General features: G+C 34.8%; 1 protein-coding gene across 2 annotated transcripts in view; it reads right to left on the bottom strand.

Annotated features, from left to right (window-relative positions):
- Positions 1-267: 267 nt before the first annotated feature.
- TfIIS (RNA polymerase II elongation factor) overlaps positions 268-21,647 on the bottom strand; it is a 77,981-nt gene continuing 56,601 nt past the window's right edge. For both annotated transcript variants that reach the window (XM_014363179.2, XM_089589200.1), the window contains exon 4: positions 268-738. In XM_014363179.2, coding sequence (XP_014218665.2) covers positions 403-738 — 336 coding nt within the window. In that variant the 3' untranslated portion in view covers positions 268-402. The remainder of the gene's footprint in view (positions 739-21,647) is intronic.

The raw sequence follows: 21,647 nt of genomic DNA, 5'->3' as shown, positions 1-21,647 counted from the left end.
TATGATAATACTAGATCTGTGTTTGAGATGTATAAGTTTCCAATGTGTTATGTGTGCAAGTTTTGGATACCGTAAGGCTTTAAGGATAATTAATGATTGTCTTATAATGTAGAGGATAGTAGTAAAACTTTCAACAGTAACTATTCAGAGAGATTTGGAATAAGCTTACGAAAACTTGAAGCAGAGAATGATCTGACAGTACTTATTTTAATTTTACAATGAAACTAAATAAAGAAGTCAAGTAAGATGAATATTTATTAAGTATAGTTACATTCATATGAAGAATTAAATATTTTTTAAATAATTAAACAGATTTTAAAAAAAATCAATTTGTTCTTCATTATTAGATGTCTTAATGCAGTAAAACTATATACATGTCTGTTATAATTGATAACAGATTTGTTAACAAAACTTCCACCTATTACCGCATTCATTGCATAAGACAAATGTTGTCATAGGTTCATCAGCAGATCTTGTTTGCACTTGATTGTAGGTGCAATTTCTTTTTTTACATTTTCCACATTTTAATAAATCTGTTTTTGTGCCTTGAACAGTTGCAAGTTGAGCATCGTTAATGGCTTCTTTCTTAAATTTTTCTCTTATTAGTTTGATTTCATCACTAGCCATTTCTTCTGCTGTCATAATAGCAAGTCTTGCTGGAGTAATGGCTCCTATAATAAAATTTGTTCTTAATGTGGGATTTTTTGAATCCCTTAAGTTAGCAACTCGACTACGAATCTGAAAAAGAGAGAACAACTCCATAAATGAAAGAAATTAACATTTTTTATCTACAAATTTAATCAAGTGATTTATAAGGATTGCATAGCCATATTTTAGAGGGTCTTCGCTTAATTTTCTAAGGTTGAATGTAATAACAAATTTATGTTTAGCTGCTTAAACGTAATTTAAATTCATTTAAGATATTTTGTGTATTTTAGGATCATTTGTAGAAATTTTCGTGTGTAACAAAATTTATGACCCATACGTACTACGGAAGAACCAAAAAACTTTTTTTCAGCTCTATTGTGAAGGTTTGAGACATTCCTTGGATCTATTACTGTGCCGTTGTTATCAAGTTTGTTTAAATTTTCAAGCTAAGTATTGACTCAGTTAAATGTATGTTAAGAATGGTCAATATAAAAGGAAATTTTATAGGCTTTTTTTTAGTAATAAAAGCGAAAGTGAATTTATTGTACCATAAGCTCACCAAGTAAGTAGTGTAAGCGTTTTAAATAAGTTTTGACCCTTTTTTTCTAAATATTTAATAAAAATTTGTTTGAGCTGTTACGTAATTTACTTAAAAATAATGTGTATAACTTTTGATGTAAAAAAGTGTGTAGTTTTATTAAAAATAACGTTTCTGTAGGATACCTCAAAAACCCTACTGTACCCCACGTGTACTTTGATCCAATGGTTTTCCATGCTAAATAAATGGAACTTATGATATTTTCCATTACATTTTAAGAAAATTTTGAAAATAATTTTTCTGTACTGTAAGTCATAAGATCAAGTGATCATAGACCATTGTAAAATGCTAAAAGAAATCAAAATACATTTTTATTGATGGTTTTGCTTTTATACTAGTATATTTCTGGCTAAGCGTTGTATACTTTGTCATAAAAATATTCATATACGCTTGTTTACAATTTTTTAACCTCGAAAATGAAACAAAAGTAACATTTATACATATAGTTTATTAACGTATTTAATTTAAAATATTTTAGTTATTGTACATAAAAATTTAATACACTTCGAAAACTAAGTTTCATAAGATTGTAACTGTAGGTTGTGTATTCGTAATACAAAGACTTTTTAATAAGTGAATATACAATAATATTCACTTAAATAATGCATGTATAATAATAAATGCATGCAATGTATAGTAAACACCCACATTTTCCGGAAACCGGCTTTCCCCCATCCATCATTATTTTGATGATGATAAGTGATTTTGACCATCTACACAATAAATGCTGTATACGATAGTAAAATATTAATTTCCTTAAAAAAAAAACAGAAAAAGAAAATTTTTATATACGTACACTTTATCTTTGATTTTCATGCAATTCTCACTAATACTTCTAATAAAAGGGACAGGCTCATTAATATGTTAATTTACTATGCTTGTACGACTTCAAGAAAATTCTTGAAATGAATAATAATTTAATTACTCATACTCTTTGAGTAGGTGGCCTCTTGTCTAATCTATTCCATTATCTTTATCGATACAACAATTTACTTCTCACCTGTATAGCAAAGTTACATAATATAAAATGTTATTTTTATTAACGTCCGTCATGGTTAGCAAGCAGAGATTTTAGAGATATAATAGGGTGCAAACGTGATGCTATGTTACTAATTTCTGCAATCTGCTACTTATATGTACATGCCTCGACACATACTCGAAAGCACATATCAGAGGTGTCGTTTATGATCATTCTAATTATTCTAGGTATATCAAGCTAGCACTACGAAGTTGAATTTCCTATTTCTAATGAGTACCATAATTTGTCGCTAGTTTTTTGCCAAATTCAAAAGTTACTGTCACCAGTTTATAATAAATCGACATTGTGCTCGTCTGATATCAAGCTAGCACTGTATTCTGCGTATCTTTCCGTACACTCAGAGATACTTTCCATTTACGTGCACAGTGTACGTTTGGCGTTCAGCCGCGAGGTGGCGTATCGATACCCAAGTAGCTGAGTGAATACCGAGCGCTCACTTAGTTTTCAGAGGAACAAATTTCGTTCACTCACAAATCCGAGTAAACGCACTCGACGGGCCGTACGAGCGTCTCACCGACACTGAGAATATCATTCGTATGTACGTACACGCGATAGACATTGCTGATTTCGAAGGACAGTATTTCTGTACGAAAGTGTTGTTACTCGAGCAGAAAAAGTTTACCAATATATTACAAACACTTGACAATAGATTTCATAAATAACGAGTTGAAAACCTTAAATTTTGGTTTTTCAAATAAAAACGTGTCGTTGCCGATTGATATGAGCTACATCAAAAAATATCAAAAATTAAAAATGTCATCAGCAGGATCACTGTTTTTTGATAGAAATTTTGGTTTGATTGCAGGTAATAAAGTGCCTTATACTGATAATGCATGGCAATTGTATATATTTTTACGAAATATCATCCACATTTTAACATCTCCTACAATAACTAAGACCGATCTTTTTCAGTTAGAGTTTTATATAAGTGAACACCATAAATTTTATTTAAATTTGTATGACCATTTAAAACCATAATTTTATCTGCTAATTAATTATATTCGTATAATATTACAAAATGGTCCTCCGATAAAAATTCCTGGATTGAGATTTGAATCCAAGCACCAAGAGCTCAAAGCAATTGTACAAGCTCAAAGTTTTAGGATAAATATTTTAAAGACTATTGCTATTAGGTATCTTTTAAAATTAATGAACTGTTCTTTTATATCATACAAAAAATGAATATCGAATACGGTACTGTAATGTGCAATAATATTATTTCTTTTTTTTTCTTTTTTTTGAAGACAAATGTTGTTTAACTAAAGTACTTATTAATGATGTAACATATAAATTAGGAACTGTAATAGTAGCTTGTATCGGAGAAAATAATCCGAAATTTGGAGAAGTGTAAGAAATTTTCAAAGTAGAAGATGAAATATATTTCTTAAACGTTCCATTCAAAATAATTGGCTTCGATATGCATTTTTTTGCTTACAGCGTTTTCAAAAACATAAATGAAAAAAAAGTTATCTCTTATCAAAAACTACATGACCGATATCCTTGTATAATTGTAATTGTTTGTACGTTGCCCCTAGGCATCGATTGTAAAGTCTAGTGCGATGAATTAAAAAATATTAAAAGTTATTGAACGAATTTTTGATGAAATAAAGTTTTGGAAAAAAAATTCCGTCTTACACTTATTACTTGAATTCGATTTCTTGTACAAGTAACGACAGCAATGCTGTCACCCTTCAAAGTAAAATAATAAACATCATGTGTATCCATGCACATATATAATACGTGTGTATACGTATGATATTTTCAGGGTCGGTTTGACACTCGTACGGCCCGTCGAGTGCGTTCACTCGGATTTGTGAGTAAACGAAATTTGTTCCTCTGAAAGCCGAGTGAGCGCTCGGTATTCACTCAGCTAGTTGGGTGTCGACACGCCACCACGCGGCTGAACACCAAACGCACACTGTGCACGTAAATGGAAAGTATCTCTGAGCGTAGGCACAGGACAAACTTACAAGAACCAAAGTTTGTCACTGCAAAAAAGCTCTATTACAGATTTTGTCATGAGCCAAACGTACAGCTGCCCAGCGATAAGCGTCTTCAAGGATGTCAAGGTAGCACTACGCTCTTTGTATCTTCCCGTAGGAGAGGGACAGGGCAAACAGCACCAGGGCTTACAGGCACCAAAAATAAATGATAAAATACGACTTATGCAAGTACTGCAGGTTGAAAAAAGTTAATATTAATTACCTCCATTTTGTTAAAATCCATACCTGTCAAAAAAAATTACAGTGCACCTGAGTAAAATACAAAAATAAAAATTGTCACGTTAAAGCCCTAAAAAAGGTGAACATGGCTAAAGAAGGTTTTTTTCGTGAAAAGCAAAAACAACAATTTTAAACACATAATGCTTTCTCAAAAAAAGATGCGCCATTTCAAAACGAAAAAAATAAGCTATATTGGACTCAAATCGTTCCAGCCGTTTCTCTACAAGCCGCCATTTTGTCGAAATTTAGAAAGTCGCGTTCCAATTATTATAAGGAGCTCAAGACTAAACGAAAAGTAGGTATTGTAGACCTTAACATGCACACTAAACTTTAACTGGATCAGATAAAAACATTTCTCGAACCACAGACAAAACCAAAAACAGATTCTTTCGAGAAATGGCCCTGAAACAATACTTTTTTTTCAAAATAACTGTATAGCTTGACAAATTTTTAGAACTTTATCCTATTCAAAAAGACCGTAAAATTTGGTTGAATCGATAGTTTTCGTACCTGGTTGCGCCTCCTTGTGCTTGCTCTAGTTGGATATACACCAAGTGTGAACCCTATTTTTCCTAACGGGGCCCCACCCTACTGTCAAAAATGCCCAAGGTAGATAAAATGGAATTATCTTAGCTCGCCTAAACCCATCGTTTTGCCTAATGCCGTTGAGACAGATTGGGGGTACGCTACCCATTCCGCCAAAATATGTAGGCTCGTTCGGTTATTGAGCAATTAACATTCATATAAGTATTGAGTACTATATATACGTAGATAAGATATAAATTACACAGTTCCTTATACAAGTGTATCGTCGTTAACCAGCTCAGGAGAAGCCGACGCTATTTTAATCGGGTGTAAATACAAAATAATTATTAAGATGTAGTCACTCAGGCCAACCTCCTCTTCTTCAAGTGTACATTGTCCTGGTGATGATGTAGTCATTTGGAATAACCTTTTCTCTTTGGCCTCGATATCGACCAACTGGTGCTATGTTGCCAGAATTAATGTTTATATGTGTTCCTGGTGATGGTACAGATATACAGGACGACTTACTCCTTGAAGCAAACCTGTTTATCCTGGACTGCAATTTTTTTTCATTTCCTACTATGTAATATAGTCAGATAGTACGGTGAGCTTTACACAGCACACGAGTAGACTAGATCAGCATTTTTTCCGTATCTCCACATCTAATAGAAAATATTTGCTGGTATATTTCTATGTGTAGTTAATATGCTGAGTATCCATGCTGATTTTTCTGGTGACTGAGTAGTCACTCAAAGAACCACATTAATCCTACATTGTTACTAGGTATCATTACTTTCTGGACATGGTGAATAAAAGTGCTCGGTGAAGGTTATACTGTTGATAGAGCACAAAGATATTCCTTAATGCGTACATGAAAACTGAATTAGAAATAGATTTTTTTGAAGGTTGGGTGTGCCCTTGATAGGAAAAAAAGTATTCGGCACACAAGCGTTATCTTACCTAGTATAAAAAAAATAACTGCTAACTGGGTGTAACAAAAATCTTACATGCAGCTGATATATATTAAGTTATTTCATCTGTTCCTGGAACACAAAATATCTATTAAAATAAAAGGAAATATTTTTTTGTATTATAGTGCATTGATCTACAATGACTTAGTATACTTTTTTTCACTGTATCCAAATAACTTTTACATATTTTTGAAATGAAAACTTCTTTAGGCGCGTTGGACGATTTTGTGTGGAGAAAAACTCTCGGTTTCGCATCAGATCACTCTCAGTTAAAAACAAGGCGATGCCTGCAGAGTCGCGTGTGAGCTGAAATGGCGGCGAGGGGGCGGGAAGAGAAGGGGAGCCCGCTTTATATTGGCCGGCGGTAGAAAAGGAGAGACTAGCTTGGTGGTACGGTGGAGTGTAGTGGGGTATGGCCATATGTATACTGATACTACCATACCCCGCCACACTCCGCTCCGAAAAAAGCTAAATACTCTCTCCTTGTCTAATTGTCTAATGGCAGCCGCTTCGCAGTGTATATAGTGCGTTTTTGAATTCCGAATCAGACCGCATATATGTGTGGGTTAATGGTGTACTTATAGTACGTAACTACCAAATCAGGTACCAAGGTAATTTTCAACTAGTGTAACTAAATACTATATTGGTATATAACTTTTTGCTATCTGTCAATGAGTATACTGTAAACTGTATACAGTGCACGTTACAGTATAACTGTATAAGTCTATAGTGTATATTGAATAGTACCAGTTACTCATGCAAGTTTAACTGCGTAGTTGAACACGTGCGCGGCGATTTGTGGTGTATACGCGTGACTAGTGAGCCACTAGTAGTACCATACACATACGCACATACATTTGTATTTGCAATTTACTGTCCTTGCGTGGTCACTCTTCGTTATCAGACCTTGTAGACACATGTATAATGTCAACAGTACCTATATACTTATTTATCTGCGTAGACCATTGTCCACGCAAAATTTTTTTCTTGTCTTTGTAACACTGACAATTGTGACGACAAGACTACTGCTAATAGTTTTTAATTAAATTATGCTTAATCATATTTTGCATTATACTCAAATTATTTTAACTTATAAAGGGGATAATTTAATACTTAATTGCAAGTTTAATTACTTTACTTTTTTTCTCAATTAAATTTATATCAGTAGTGATTACCAATTATTCTACAAATTGTTTAATAGCCTTCTTAGAAAACTCAACTATTTATAAAATAAAATCGAAATAACACTTTCTATTACGTAAGTATTTAGGGTTCCTGCTGGGAAATAAATAGGAATGTTTACAAATTGGGTGTCGATGACTCCAAATAGATTCTTTTAAAAATAATAAAATGCTTACATCGGATGCAAATTGTCTAAGTTCTTTAATGAATTTTTTTGCACTCTTCAGTATCTGTTGTAGTAAATTGAAAACGAATATTTTCATGACAAATCGCATAATTTTCAGAATTTCCAGCTTAAGAAATACCTGTATCATCGTGTACTAAAATTTATAATTCATGACTCAAAATATGTATAATGAAGAGATATGCGTGTTATCTACTAATTAATTTCAGAACTGTAGTAAAAATATAATTTACAGTTTTAACTTTTCACTTCTGTCAGCAGTCCCATGACTGCCCACTGATTTTGTTATGTTATCGTAGTCGTTTCAACAGCATTTATTAATCTACGACTAACAAAGAAACTGAAAAAAATTAATTCAAGAGATTGTTACCGTATTTCACTGAACTAATGTTTTTAATAAATATCTAACGTGTTTGAAAGTAGAATTCGGATCATTATTTTTACTGATCGATTCTATTTGATGTTTTAGTTTGGTTTTGTTTTCTTCGGAATAGTAATCCAATTTCAGAAGTTAAATCTCAATTTTTTATTGATTGATCGTTGTTTACTATTTTTTCTCAAGTAAAGTACATATTGTTGTGCGTGGCGAAGCCAAGGATGATAAACAGTCAATAATTCGTATATTTGGCTAAAAAACGAACCCACCACGTCCGGAAATTTTGATTTTTGGGCCACTGGGACGAAATATACTATTTCTGCTTTCTAACCTCAAAAATCGCCGCTTGATGAGTTCTCAGGTGAAAAAATAGCACTTGTAACCCTTTCGAGAGAGCTTCTTTCCGAATTTACAGGCTATAATGAGGTTAGTTCTGAATTATGCTAATCGAAATTACTATAAAATTGCGAATGGAGATTGTTATAAAAGCGCATATAATTATGCTCACTCATATACATATTGCAATACATATTGCAATTGGAAATTTGAGGTAAGTGATACAATTCTACGCTAATCTTTATAAAGTTGCGAATTTTGAAAACAGCGAGAAAAAGCTGACTGTCAGCACCTCCAATTCTACTCATACAGATACAAAAGACTCGCGCGAGATGATCAGCAAAATGACCTGTTATTTACCGTACTGTGTGGCATTCATTTTTTCCCGGAATTTTAAATTAGTTATATTATGTAATTGTGTATCGTTTGTGTATTATATTGGCTTACTACTTATTGTGCTTCGACAATATGAGTGGTTAAAATGGCCCTGTGCATGATGACGAGTATACATATAATTATAATAGAGATTACAACTACAGTACTCTACAAAAAAGTGTTACCTTGTCACCGCCAGGTGCCTTGCGGCTGAAGCGCGCTAGTGGGATACTGGTTTGATTGGCGTTTTTGGCGTTGATTCTTTGGAGCTGTAACCATGCGTGGAATATAATTTAATCTCTTGCTATTTGTTATTGAGGTAAATTTGCTAGACCAGTCATTGTTTCATAAAATTATGGAGTCGACAATTGTTACCATGTATTGACAAAACAAAAGAGTTCACTGTCAATATGTAATTTTTAGGAACGTCAGAGAAGCGCAACTTTGTCCTTTACAGGAAATTGAATCATCGATGTACCGGCATCGAGCTGATGAGAGAAAAAAGTACTACAATGTTGGGCAGATTAATGATACTAATACTGTTTAAGAACTGGGTGAGACCTTGCAAAAAGATCAGTCTTCTTTGACGTACCATTTCGACGATAAAATTTGTAAAATATAAACCGTTATTTTCTTATTTTGAAATTGCTTTAAAAAACGCTCTGGAAATAGTTTTTCCAGGCACTTCTCAAATTGGCTGTCTATTTCACCTTGCGCAAGTAAGTATTAAGCGTTTTTTTTACTGTATGTTTTATTGCTCGGTGTGTACAATGAAAACATACTTCTTATGGAAGTATTACACTACACGTAACTGCAACTCTATCATTGTAATTAAAAAATTTTTCACACATTTTCAGGGAAAATTCGATCACTGACGTACGATGGAAATAGTATTTTTCTCACTCACGAAGTAAAATCTTTGCTCCATATTTTAGTGACGTAATAGCTATATTTCTCACAAATGTGCATTTTTTTAGGGTGGTCCTTGGGCCCGAGGGAGCTTGCAAAGCATTGTCCAAGGGATTATTGGAACCACCTTGGTTGGATGCATATTTTTGAAGACTTCCATTTTTCTTACTGAGGGCACTCTAGCCTCTTAAAAGAGACTTAGGTAGGAAAAGAACTCATTTGCCAGTAAGTAAAACATTTTTTGCACAGACGCAATCATTTATGCTGAAAACATTTTTACGTATTGTAGGCCGTATCAGAGAGATTACGGATATTTCCAACGGATTTACAGTTAGCTAACTTCTTCGCCTACTTTTCCAGCCACTGGATGACTCAAAAGGAGAAGTTTTGCGTATACCTTATATCCGTTAAGACCAAAAACCATTTTGAAGCTTATTACTGATGGTTTGTAAGAGTGACAGGAAAAAGAGGAGGTTTTTAAGTGCTTTCTGTGCCCTTGATAGGAAAGACCGCGTTCGGCACACAAGCGATATCCTAACGTGGCTACCTTACAAACTCTCGGGACGCAAAATAGCTGAATGAAAACTACCATTCATTTAAAAAAAATTTAAATTATATTTCCGTTCTTGGATGCAAAGTGATTTGCAAGCCCAAAACAGAGACTGTGAGAGACAAAGTACAAACATTTAGGGCCCGCATGTGTGTACTTTGTTCCCATGTTATGAAATCTACTATGACGTAACTGGTTTGAAAATGTTTCTTTACGAACCTCGTGATGGCCAACGTCTTCAGCTTGTGCCTCGAAATCTCTCGGTTTGTAAATACAGAAAGTTTGTAAAGTTTGTAAAGCCTTCAAGAACTCTGATGTTATGTCGCTTCACGACCCATTGGCTACCAAGTCTGGATGCACTTCCAGCACACTCATGAACTCAGAAAACCAGGCTCTGAGCCTCTGTATGCGATTGATGAAGCAATCTCTGACCCCGATCACGACAACTGTGACAGACTGGGCGCACTAATTGGCAGCGCAAAAGTCAAACGCCAGCTCTGGCAAATGAGCAACACCTCGCCGAAACCCAATGGTGTCATATAAGTAGACCTATGAAATGCGGAATCAGGCTGTCATGTGCTGGAAGCGCTTTTTAACACATGCTTAAGACTATCTATGATTCCAAGCGCTTCGAAAATTTATGAAACCATCCTAATATTTAAGAGAGGGGACCACACTAGCAAATTAAGAATTGGCGACAATAGCGCGGGATAAAACAACTGCTAAAATTTTCTCAGCGATCATTACGGACCGCATAACCGGGTGGATAATCAAAATGCCCGAACCCATCCAAAAATTAGTTGAATCTACCTATTCGGACGAGATGACTTGTATTAAAACCAGCAAGGAAACCTCAGAGCCAATCAGGATCATGTCGGGAGAAGTTCAGAAGAACCAACTCAGCCTGATTATCTTCAATCCAACAATTGAATCGATTAGAAAATCGATCGAGAGGGTGGGTGCCTCAGAGCAGCCTCGAGCACAGAAGAGGCTACAGGCCTGACTTTCAACCCCGACAAATGTGCCGCACTGCACCTAAAAGGCAGGCCCCTTACTCGAGCTCAGAAAACAGACTTTACATATTTGTTACTTAGAAAACAAAGGCACTACGCGTTGCTCTCTAGGGCACATTATGCACCCTATACATCACTTTTCTCCCTAAAGAGAGGTAAGTAATTTCGGAGCGCTAAGTATTCTCACGGAAGCCAATCTCCGCTATGCTCGCTCGGTACGAATAACATCATTTGTAACTCAGGCACAAACGTGCAACGATCGATCATATCCTTCGATCATGATGGTCGTACTTTTAAAGACTTCTTGATGAAATTTACTATTATTAATGATTAAAAATATAACAAACTAACGAGCAATAAGTTATTGATGCTATTTTAGCTATTTTAGGGAAAAACGAGGAAAGCTTCTCAACAGACACGGAATCAGAAGGTCCAGTACACGTGATGACAGAGCAGCAATACAACGGTAATAGAGTGAAAAAAGCATCAGCATTGATATTAGATGGTGATTGGATCATAAAGCCACAAGGAAAAACTTATAACATTAATTCTGATTCTCTAATCATTTTGGATAGTGGAGAGACCTACGACGACTACGTTTTTAAACAAGATGGGGAGAAGTGGATTTTTACAACGAGTTTGACGCTGGATGACTAAAAAAAAATTTTTAATGAATGTTAACTAACAGTGTTTTTTTGTTTTTACTATCAGGATTAACTTAATTCAATTTACTACTAACTCTGTATCGAACAAGTATAAGTCTCACAAGAAAATATGTTAATTTCAAATGCACTTTATTTCAAAGTGAATTTGTTACTATTCTGTAACTGCAAAATTTCATTTAACGTTTATGTTTAAAAGGAAAGAAAAAGTTACTGTTTACGTATTCATGGAGCATGCTGATTTTAAAGTGAGTTTTAATTCCTGCAAAAGTAAATTTAATGAAAAAGTGATGCTGCGCATTGTAATGTAATGGTGTAAATTAAATTTTAAAAAATGTTTGAAAATAAATTGAATTATCATTATTATTGTCATTATTATTATGATTATTATTATTATTGTTATTATTGTTTTTGTTATTATTAATATAATTGCTTATTATGTGTAGTAATTTTGTACGAGACAGTAGCTACTCTCTACGAAATACTAGTTACGTATACATTAAAAGAAATATATGTATTGGAAATGTCATCGTAAAACATCATTAACAGAAAATGACGACACTTTGGTTTAGTTTATATGCATATTTTTTGTTGTTGTTAGCAATTTATGAAAAACAGTATAATAACGTGCCATTAAATAATGAGGGCCACGAAACGCAAGGGAAAGGAAAAAAAAGAAAATAAAGAGAAAAAACATGAATATCACCAAATGAGAAAATTATATGAAATAATAAATAAATACAGAACAGTTATCTAATCAGCCAGATGTAATTGAGAACAGAGTCTGATTAAGGTCATGGTTATTGAAATGTAAAGTTAAAGTAGCGGATGATATACGATAATATAACCTCGATAATATCTCTATGAATAAAAAAAAATTACATGTATGAAGACCACTACTTAAATAAAAGCTCATACTCATTATTCTTTGACTAGTTGAAAGCAGTTTAAAAAATATACGCATTGGTTATTTTTTTTTTTTGAATGTTAATAACGATAGAGTTAGGATGTAAGCACCATTAATTTCAGTAAGTAATACCCATTATGAATAATTATTTTATCGTATTATAATAGCTTTTTACAGACTGTTACAATTCATAAATGTGTTTGGTTTATTATGAAAAAAAAAAAAAAAAAAAAATTAATACAATTTTTGGAAAATCACCTTCGCAGGTGTCAACTCGGAACTTCTGAGTTCAAAACATGAACCAATTGCGCCACCACAAGCAATGAAGGTACACTGAAAAAAAATCAAGCAGCTGTAGCATGAGAATCTATACTGCGTTAGTATGACTATCGATTCACGTGTGCAATGCTTGGATTTCAAGTATAGATCGTATGAGATGCGCTCAAAGTAATGTAGTATGGTCTGCTAGCGTATACACTATGACACACACGGTCGTAGCGCGTGGAGCCCACGCGCAAAGTGTTTCGCGTGTACGTACGCTGAATTCAAGTGGGAGCTATAGGCATACCCTATACATAACATACGCGGTCTGCAATACGCATTCATTACAGCTGATATACTGATGTGATATGTGTGATGCTCGTGTGATTTTATGTGTATAATGATGAATAACCAAGGTAATAGTTATTTCTTTAATGAGTACTAAATTAATGTGGCGATTGTTCATAATTAATTACTAATATTTTGTTCAAGTGTACTACATGTGAATTGTGCTCAACTTTGTTTTCAACACCCTGCGCTGAGTGCATTATATATACGTAGAGAGAGAGAGAGAGAGCGGAGACAATCACCGAAACATCAGTATACGTTACAATTTTTAAGGTTATACGGCAAAAGGTAAATTAATAAACAACTGTGCCAGCGCGAAAAGATTAAACAGTGTGACAATGCCAATAGAAATATTCCTCATAGTTTTTGTAAAATTTTTTAAAATTACTTTAGGTAAATACAAAAATCATTTTTTGTTACCACTATGTGTTAAAATGATGGATTTAACTAATTATGTACTACGATGTCAATCACATCCGTTAATATCAGTAGAAGTTGGAACTACGTATTTGTATCCAAAGAATTGTCTATTATTGAGTCTTGATTACATCAAATTATTAGGATTTTTCTGCCATATTAATGTATAAAAAATTTTTTTTACGTAATATTTTATCATAGGTCGGCCCTTGAATTTACAGTAATGTGTATTCTAACAGATTAAGTATACGTTAGTAAGCACAGTGAAAAAGACCAACCCCATGATAGGCACGTAGAATACCTGAGATGCCTGTGCATCTCATGCATGTCTCTTATTCAAAATCAGTATGAGTACACACGAAACACTTTGCGCGTGGGCTCCAAGGGCTACGACCGTGTGTGTCACAGTGTATACGCTAGCAGACCATACTACATTCGTTTGAGCGCATCTTATACCGTCTATACCTGTATTGCACAGTGTTGCTATGTGAACCGATGCGTTTAACCCAATACTTCTCTCACACTGTCGATATATGGATGGTATTCATGCTACAGATGCTTGATTTCTTTTTCCGTATATATGTGACAATGTTACATACGTTCATCAAGTCCCTCCCAAGCTTAAATTACAGCTGATTATTTCATCCTGAAGTAAAGCAGTTTTCCACAATAATTATTATTCATTTTGTTTTTGTTGTGGTTATTACTGTTGTTTTTGTTAGAACTAGTATTATTAGTTATTACATTTGTATCGGATTGTGATATCGAACTGGATTGAGTGCAAACGACACTTACAAAAAATAAAATCGGAATTGAAGCACAAAATGATAGTTTAGAGCGTACGGTTACTATGCAATAAAATGCAGTGTTATAAATCATATTAGTTATCGAAATGATTTTGTTACGTTAGCCCCATCGAAGAAACTGTCAATGGATTCCGATTTTACCGAATACCTTTGTTCAGAAACAGATGAAATAACTTAATATATATCAGCTGCATGTAAGATTTTTGTTACACAGGAATATCTTTGTGCTCTATCAACAGTATAATCTTCACCGAGCACCTTTGTTCACCATGTCTAGAAAGTAATGATACCTAGTAACAATGTAGGATTAATGTGGTTCTTTGAGTGACTACTCAGTCACCAGAAAAATCAGCATGAATACTCAGCATATTAACTACACATAGAAATATACCAGCAAATATTTTCTATTAGATGTGGAGATACAGAAAAAATGCTGATCTAGTCTACTCGTGTGCTGTGTAAAGCTCACCGTACTATTGACAATCTTACTAATATATAAAGCAAAAGCGCTCATACCGTTGTAATCACTAACCGCGAAAACTACTGAACCGATTTTGTTGAAATTTTGCACTCTGATTCATGATACTTCCTAGATGGTTTTAGTATAGTTTTTATCTTAAAAAATTTAATAACAATAGCAATGATTGAGCTTAAAGTTTTGCAAAAATACGCCAGCTTTTCACTTTAGTTTAGTAAAATCCGCTAGGTGGCGTCAACATAAAATCGAAGCTACCTGCAACATAATCAAATAAGTATGGTTATGATAGGCTGGAGCGTTTCCATAGTGTTGTTGTCGAGCTTCGGCAATTCAGCGAGCCGTATAGAGAATGCTGATGATAGTCTTGCAGCTGGGTATCCCGGTTACTGACGACACTCTTCTCTAAGGGGGAAGGGACTAGGTGTCCATTCACCCTGAATTTTGACGAGTGCGATCAAAAAAAAAAAATAATTCCAACTGATGCCGTCTCTGCCACAATACCAGGAGACATATCTAGCCAGAGCACAATCTGCACCAACTCTTCATAGTAGTGTGGCAGTCCCACCGTCCCACCTGGTGCAGTTAGAGATTTTGTGGCTACAAATGTAACCAAGGGAAAACAGCTCTGAGGGGTACGGGCAGCCACAACAGCTACCTTCTTGGTTGTCGCGTCCCCAATGCGCGCTTACCCACATGTTCCCGTCCAACGATGAGCGGTTGGTTATCCGGGGAACGACCCGAGACGAGATATTCTTTGGTCAGCGGCGTACCTCCCTCCATCACAGTCTCCGTACATCGAGACTCCCAGGGTAAGAATCAAGCAACTGTAGCCAGTTCTTCATCATCAGGAATAAGAATAGCCTGGAAGTTTTACCACTGGCGCTTTTTAGCGCCATTATAAGTATTTACATTCCCTACTTAACCATCAATTTCATCGGTTCTTTTTAGGATCCACCTAAGTGTAAACTACCTTGCCAACAACTACATTTTTATTACCATTTCTGGAAGCGATCCATCGACTAAAAGACCAAATTAACTATAGACGGGCACTATTAAACCAAGTCAGCCATTCACTAGCAGACGTCACCTGCGGAGTTGTTCTTCGCAAGGCTGGAAAACCCGGTGACCGACGACCCTATACTACCCTCTCGACTCTAAGCATTCAACCAGAAATCACTGATCCTCTCCAAGGTCTGCGTTGGGCAAACCTATAACAGCTATGAAGGAAAAAAAAAATTGAGCCAACGGGACAGCCTCCTCTAGACAAGTATCACTAATCAATCTCCCCCTCTAAGATCACCAAAACAACTGAATCTGCAAATAAAAAAGGTGGTTGAGACACCAACTTTTTCGGCCTTAGACCGGGAGACGTTGGGAAAGAGCACTACAACTAGCCCCAAAGCTTCGGAGTTTGTAATTTTTCTCCCGATCAGTCTGGGTCTTCAACAGCAAGCCAGAGAAGATCACCCTGAGTTATCCAGGCAGTCACAAATCCTGTTGACTGAAGTCAAGATAGAGTTAACTTAAAAAGCTCACAGGTCTTTTTAGGGCCATCGGACGTCGAGCTACCTTGCCAGCAAATATATTAGAACTTAAAAAAGTTGACAGAAAACAGCCTTTAGAGGACACAAAAATTTCAAGCATACCAAAAGTCGCAAGAGGGTGGATTGGAAAAAAAACTTCAAATGTATCTAATAAATACAATTTTACCAGAACATAATTCTGGAATCGACAATATTTTCAAAGAAGCCATAACAATTATGTTTCCATACCAGTTAAGACAATTTTTAGCTTGGTTTTTGATTTCAGAAAACAGTCAAGGAGATAAAATATGGAATGAATATAAGAAATTTTTTACGGAAGACTTTGATGATGATAATAATAATTGTGCTTTTCTACATATTAATCAAATTTTGGTATCGGAAGGTAAATCATGTGAGTCTTTTAGTTTACTGACACCAACTATTAGCAACTATATAAACATTTGCAATATTAAGGAAATATCTTTCAGTAAAAAAATGTTCGATATAATGTACACAAATTGAAATGAAGATCAAAGAAAAATTTTTGAAACTATTTGTGTACAAGATAAAAAATTATATTTCATAGATGGTCCTGGTGGATCCGGAAGAACCTACTTATACAAGACACTCATTTATTACTTTATTTCTAGAGGTAAAAATATTTTGTCAATGGCTTGGACAAGAATTGCATCTGTATTACTACCAAAAGTTATGACCAGTCATAGAACTTTTCGTTTACTTCTAGACTTAGATAATATTGAAAGTGTATTTTTAGAATTCGAAACTTAAAAATAAAATTAAGGGAAGTTGATTTAATAATATGGGACGAGGCTTCTATGATTCCGAAAAAAGCTCTAGAAATCGTTGATAGAACGTTGAGAGACTTGTGTAATACAAAACTTTGCTTTGGTGATAAATGAATAGTATTAGGAGGAGATTTTCGACAAATCCTTTCAGTTATAAAAAACGGTAATAGAACTATAATAATAGAAGAAACTATTAAATCCACCTAAGTGTAAACTACCTTGCCAACAACTACATTTTTATTACCATTTCTGGAAGCGATCCATCGACTAAAAGACTATATTAACTATAGACGGGCACTATTAAACCAAGTCAGCCATTCACTAGCAGACGTCACCTGCGGAGTTGTTCTTCGCAAGGCTGAAAAACCCGGTGACCGACGACCCTATACTACCCTCTCGACTCTAAGCATTCAACCAGGAATCACTGATCCTCTCCAAGGTCTGCGTTGGGCAAACCTATAACAGCTATGAAGGAAAAAAAAATTGAGCCAACGGAACAGCCTCCTCTAGACAAGTATCACTAATCAATCTCCCCCTCTAAGATCACCAAAACAACTGAATCTGCAAATAAAAAAGGTGGTTGAGACACCAACTTTTTCGGCGTTAGACCGGGAGACGTTAGAAAAGAGCACTACTAGCCCCAAAGCTTTGGATTTTTTAAGTTTTTTTTCGATTAGTCTGGGTCTTCAACAGCAAGCCAGAGAAGATCACCCTGAGGTATCCAGGCAGTCACAATTGTTGTTAACTTCAGTCAAAAAAGGGTATACTTAAGAAGCTCACCGGTCTTTTTTAGGGCCATCGGACGTCGAACTACCTTGCCAACAAATGTATTAAAATTAACAAAGTTGACTGAAAATAGCCTTTAGGGGTCATAAAAGTCGTAAGCATACCAATAGTCGCAACAGGGTATATTGGAAAGAAAACCTCAAATGTATCTAATGAATACAATTTGAGGCGTCAAGAAACTGACGCAGAAAATTTATCGAGATTGAAACAGCAGCGTCAAAATCGTCAACTTAAGAGTCCATTACGTGAGAGATCAGCTTTTCATTGTACCCTCACAGCAATCTTTGAAATCTTTAAAAATCCTACTTCAGATTTTTTAATGAGTAGAAAATGTATTTGTGTTTTTGTGGCAATAAAAATGTTGGGTTTAAGGTCCAGGACTTAGTTGCTCTGGTAATAAAATTGTGAGATATGAGAAAAAACAATTTTTTTTTTAATATAAATTTTTTGGGGGGTTTAAATCTTAACAGCTTTAAAAAATAGCTCTTTTCGTGAATTACACAGAAGAAACCAAATCAACAACTTCTTATAGCCAATGATTATTTTATGGCATAAAGAACGCACAGTACTTTTCAGCATAATTATTTTTTTGAATTTGTACACCTTATTATTTGACCAAATAAACTATATGGATTCCGAAAAAATATGTTTTTAATAAGAAGATTTTTGTTCTGAGATGTATCGGGAATATGTATAAAATTTTCTAACTAAAAATGTTTCACATTACGTGTCAACACACTACGGTGTTTTAATTAGTAAGTCTCGGGCGAAGCCGAGACGGGGGGCTGCTAGTATTAGATATAAGCATTATATGGTGCGCGAAAAGCTCGTTACTTAAACACATGCGACAGAAAGGAGTAAGTTAAGTATAACATCTATCATACAAAAGAAAATAAAACATCAACGCGCTGCCGTGGAAGACATTCAGCTGCCATTGCTGTTACTGCTGATATATGCCACTGCCCTACTACTATTTATTTCATTTTTTTCTAGGCCAGCGCCAAAGGTCTTCTTCTAGGTCCATCGTTGTTGTTGCCACTGTCTTGCTGTTGTCGGTCGCCATAAAATGAGTGTTTTTATTTTTTGTATCTTTGTGAACTTTGCTAATTTAAAGAATACATTGATTGCATCTAATTATTACTTTAGGGTCAATAAATTAATTGCACCTTTTATTCCTTATTTTTTTAATCATCTAATAATAAGCTACTTATCTTGTTTTTTGTAGTCAATGCTAAATCCTGCATGAGTTGTGTCTTTTTATTCGTTAAAATAGAGTGAAAAATTTGTTAAGGAATTCAATGAAGGCCAATTTAATTTATATTAAGTTTTCTCACGTTATATTACAAGTGACAATGAAAGTTAATTAAAGAATCAGAAGGTGAGTTAGTAAATAAGTGGTTTATTCACTAGGGTCTTTTATTTTACAGGCATATGTTAAACAAAGCAATATATTAAATTTATTATATACAGATATAATATAGAACATAAGTCACACTTGAAGATCTAGGCAATGATTCAAGTAGTAAAATGTTGAGTTTATTTGATAAAATTTGATATTTACATAAAAATTGTATGCCTAGTAAGAATATGTATAGCTAATGACAGCCTCCCTCTTTGTTGTCAAAACACTAGCTTATGCTAGTATTCTCCAATCCGAAATAGTTCAACTGGACGTTTGTCTTTGAACATTTGGACACACTGTTTACGAACTTCGTTCAGGTTTCAATTCATTTTTTTTCGGATTTTTAACAGAAGTTCTTCTTACTTAATCTTCCATTAAGTAGTAATACTTGTTAAAAATGAATGCTTATTATAAGACTCAGTTAGACCTGTACAATAAAATAAAGAAATAGTTCTCTAATTTTAAACAGATGGGTCAAGTTCAAATGACAAGGCAAAGCAAAAATAACTTACTGCCGCTTTCGAGCAGTTTAAACAAATCAATTTGCGTACCCTTAAACCGACTCTTCTTGACTTAAATCATGTTTATTTTAAAGACGATGCCTTTAGTGGAGGGAAAGATTCCTATTACTCAAATTATGGTGAGTTTATTGATCATCTCAATCAAATTAAACAGTCAAAGGTCCCAGCACAGACTACTCCCCCTAAAACTGGCATCTTCGATGATACAGCGTCAACCTTGCCTAATATAGATCCCCTCCCACTTCAGCGGTGATCGAGCAGGTTGACAGAATTTTGAAGATGTCTTCCGTGCATTAGAGCATAATAAAGCTAGCAACTAACTACTTAAATTCAATCCTAAATGTCAATTCTATAAAAAACAAATGTACCGTGAGCTTTTTAATGCTACTCATCCTACCAACGCATCAGAAAAGATATATCGACTTCTCAAGTTATCTTTGCCTTCACAAAAAGTTAACGTTTCACTATCAGGTGTTGGAGGTAAAGGGTTCTTTATAGCTAAAAAATCAGTTAGCTTCCAGATAAAGCCTCACTTTCACGCTAATTTTAAGCATGTCAATGCTCTTGAGATTGACAAGGTGTCATCTTATCGACCGTCATCCTTTTGTTTAGCTTCGAATTTTTAACATCTTACGGGTTTACAGCTATTCCTCGACGCTACAGTACATGACCAAATCATTGAGGGCTTTATAAGAAAAGGCAACTTAACTAGTCCTATTGCCTCTACATCTGCATTAGTCTGGCATCTATCTAGCTCTTCGTACGATCAATCGTACGCTTATACGTAAGTAAGTCATCCAACAACTCTCCACGTCAGTGATGAAGAATCCACTCTATTAGATTTATTGCAACAATTTTGGGAAATTAAACAATTGCCATCCAAACCTACGTCACTTACAGCTGATGAAGCGGAGTACGACAAATTATTCAAAAGGATTTACGCTCAAGACTCATCAGGTCGACTAACGGTCAAACTTCTGTTTAAAAGGTCTCCTAAGATCTTATAAGACTCTCAAGCTGATTCTTTCAAAAATGCTAGAATTATGTTCTTCAAGATAAAGTCACGCCTGAGGTCTTAAAATCGGGTTTGTAAATCGTATAGTCAATATATGCAGGAATATACGAATCTTAAACATATTATTCCAGTTAATACTTATGAAACCCCAGTGTAGTATCTTCCTCAACACAGAATGTACAGCGAGTCGAGTAGTACGACTAAATAACGGGTTGTTTTCAATGGTTCTGTCACAACAAGGGGTGGCCTCTCTCTCAATTCTTGTTTTTATACCGGAGAGAACCTCCTACCGAACTTATTTAATCTTATTATGGAACGGAGTAAGTACAAGTTTGTATTTTTGGCCGACACAATGAAAATGTTTAGATAAATTTCTTAACATAAGTCTAATCAAAGATATTAAGCTATACTCTGGTGCGAAAGTTCAAATGAAGCTCTCAGAACTCATCTCTTAACGACGGTCACTTACGGTCTAGTCTGTTCACTTTTTTTAGCCTCTCGAATACTCAAAAAACTTGAATTCCTATATCACACAGAGTTGCCTTTGGGTGCACTTATACTCAGGAAAGAAGTTCACATGGATGACTTCTTGTCTGGCCCTTATCTTGTACCAGAAGCACTAAATAAGATAGACGAATTGACGAAAATCCACAATTTTAGGCTGTTTTCCATTGAGAAAGTGGTGTAGCAATTCAGACTAAGTTCTCGAAAATGTACAGCGCAAACTTTGCTCTATTAGTCCTCTGGATGTATCCACGACTGATGAAGCCACGGTTGTTCTAGGTCT

Source organism: Copidosoma floridanum, unplaced genomic scaffold (assembly GCF_036245765.1).
Source record: "Copidosoma floridanum isolate Cflo_tuat_1 unplaced genomic scaffold, Cflo_Japanese_pri ptg000008l, whole genome shotgun sequence".
Taxonomy (NCBI): domain Eukaryota; kingdom Metazoa; phylum Arthropoda; class Insecta; order Hymenoptera; family Encyrtidae; genus Copidosoma; species Copidosoma floridanum.
This window is presented reverse-complemented; position numbering and strand designations above follow the sequence as displayed.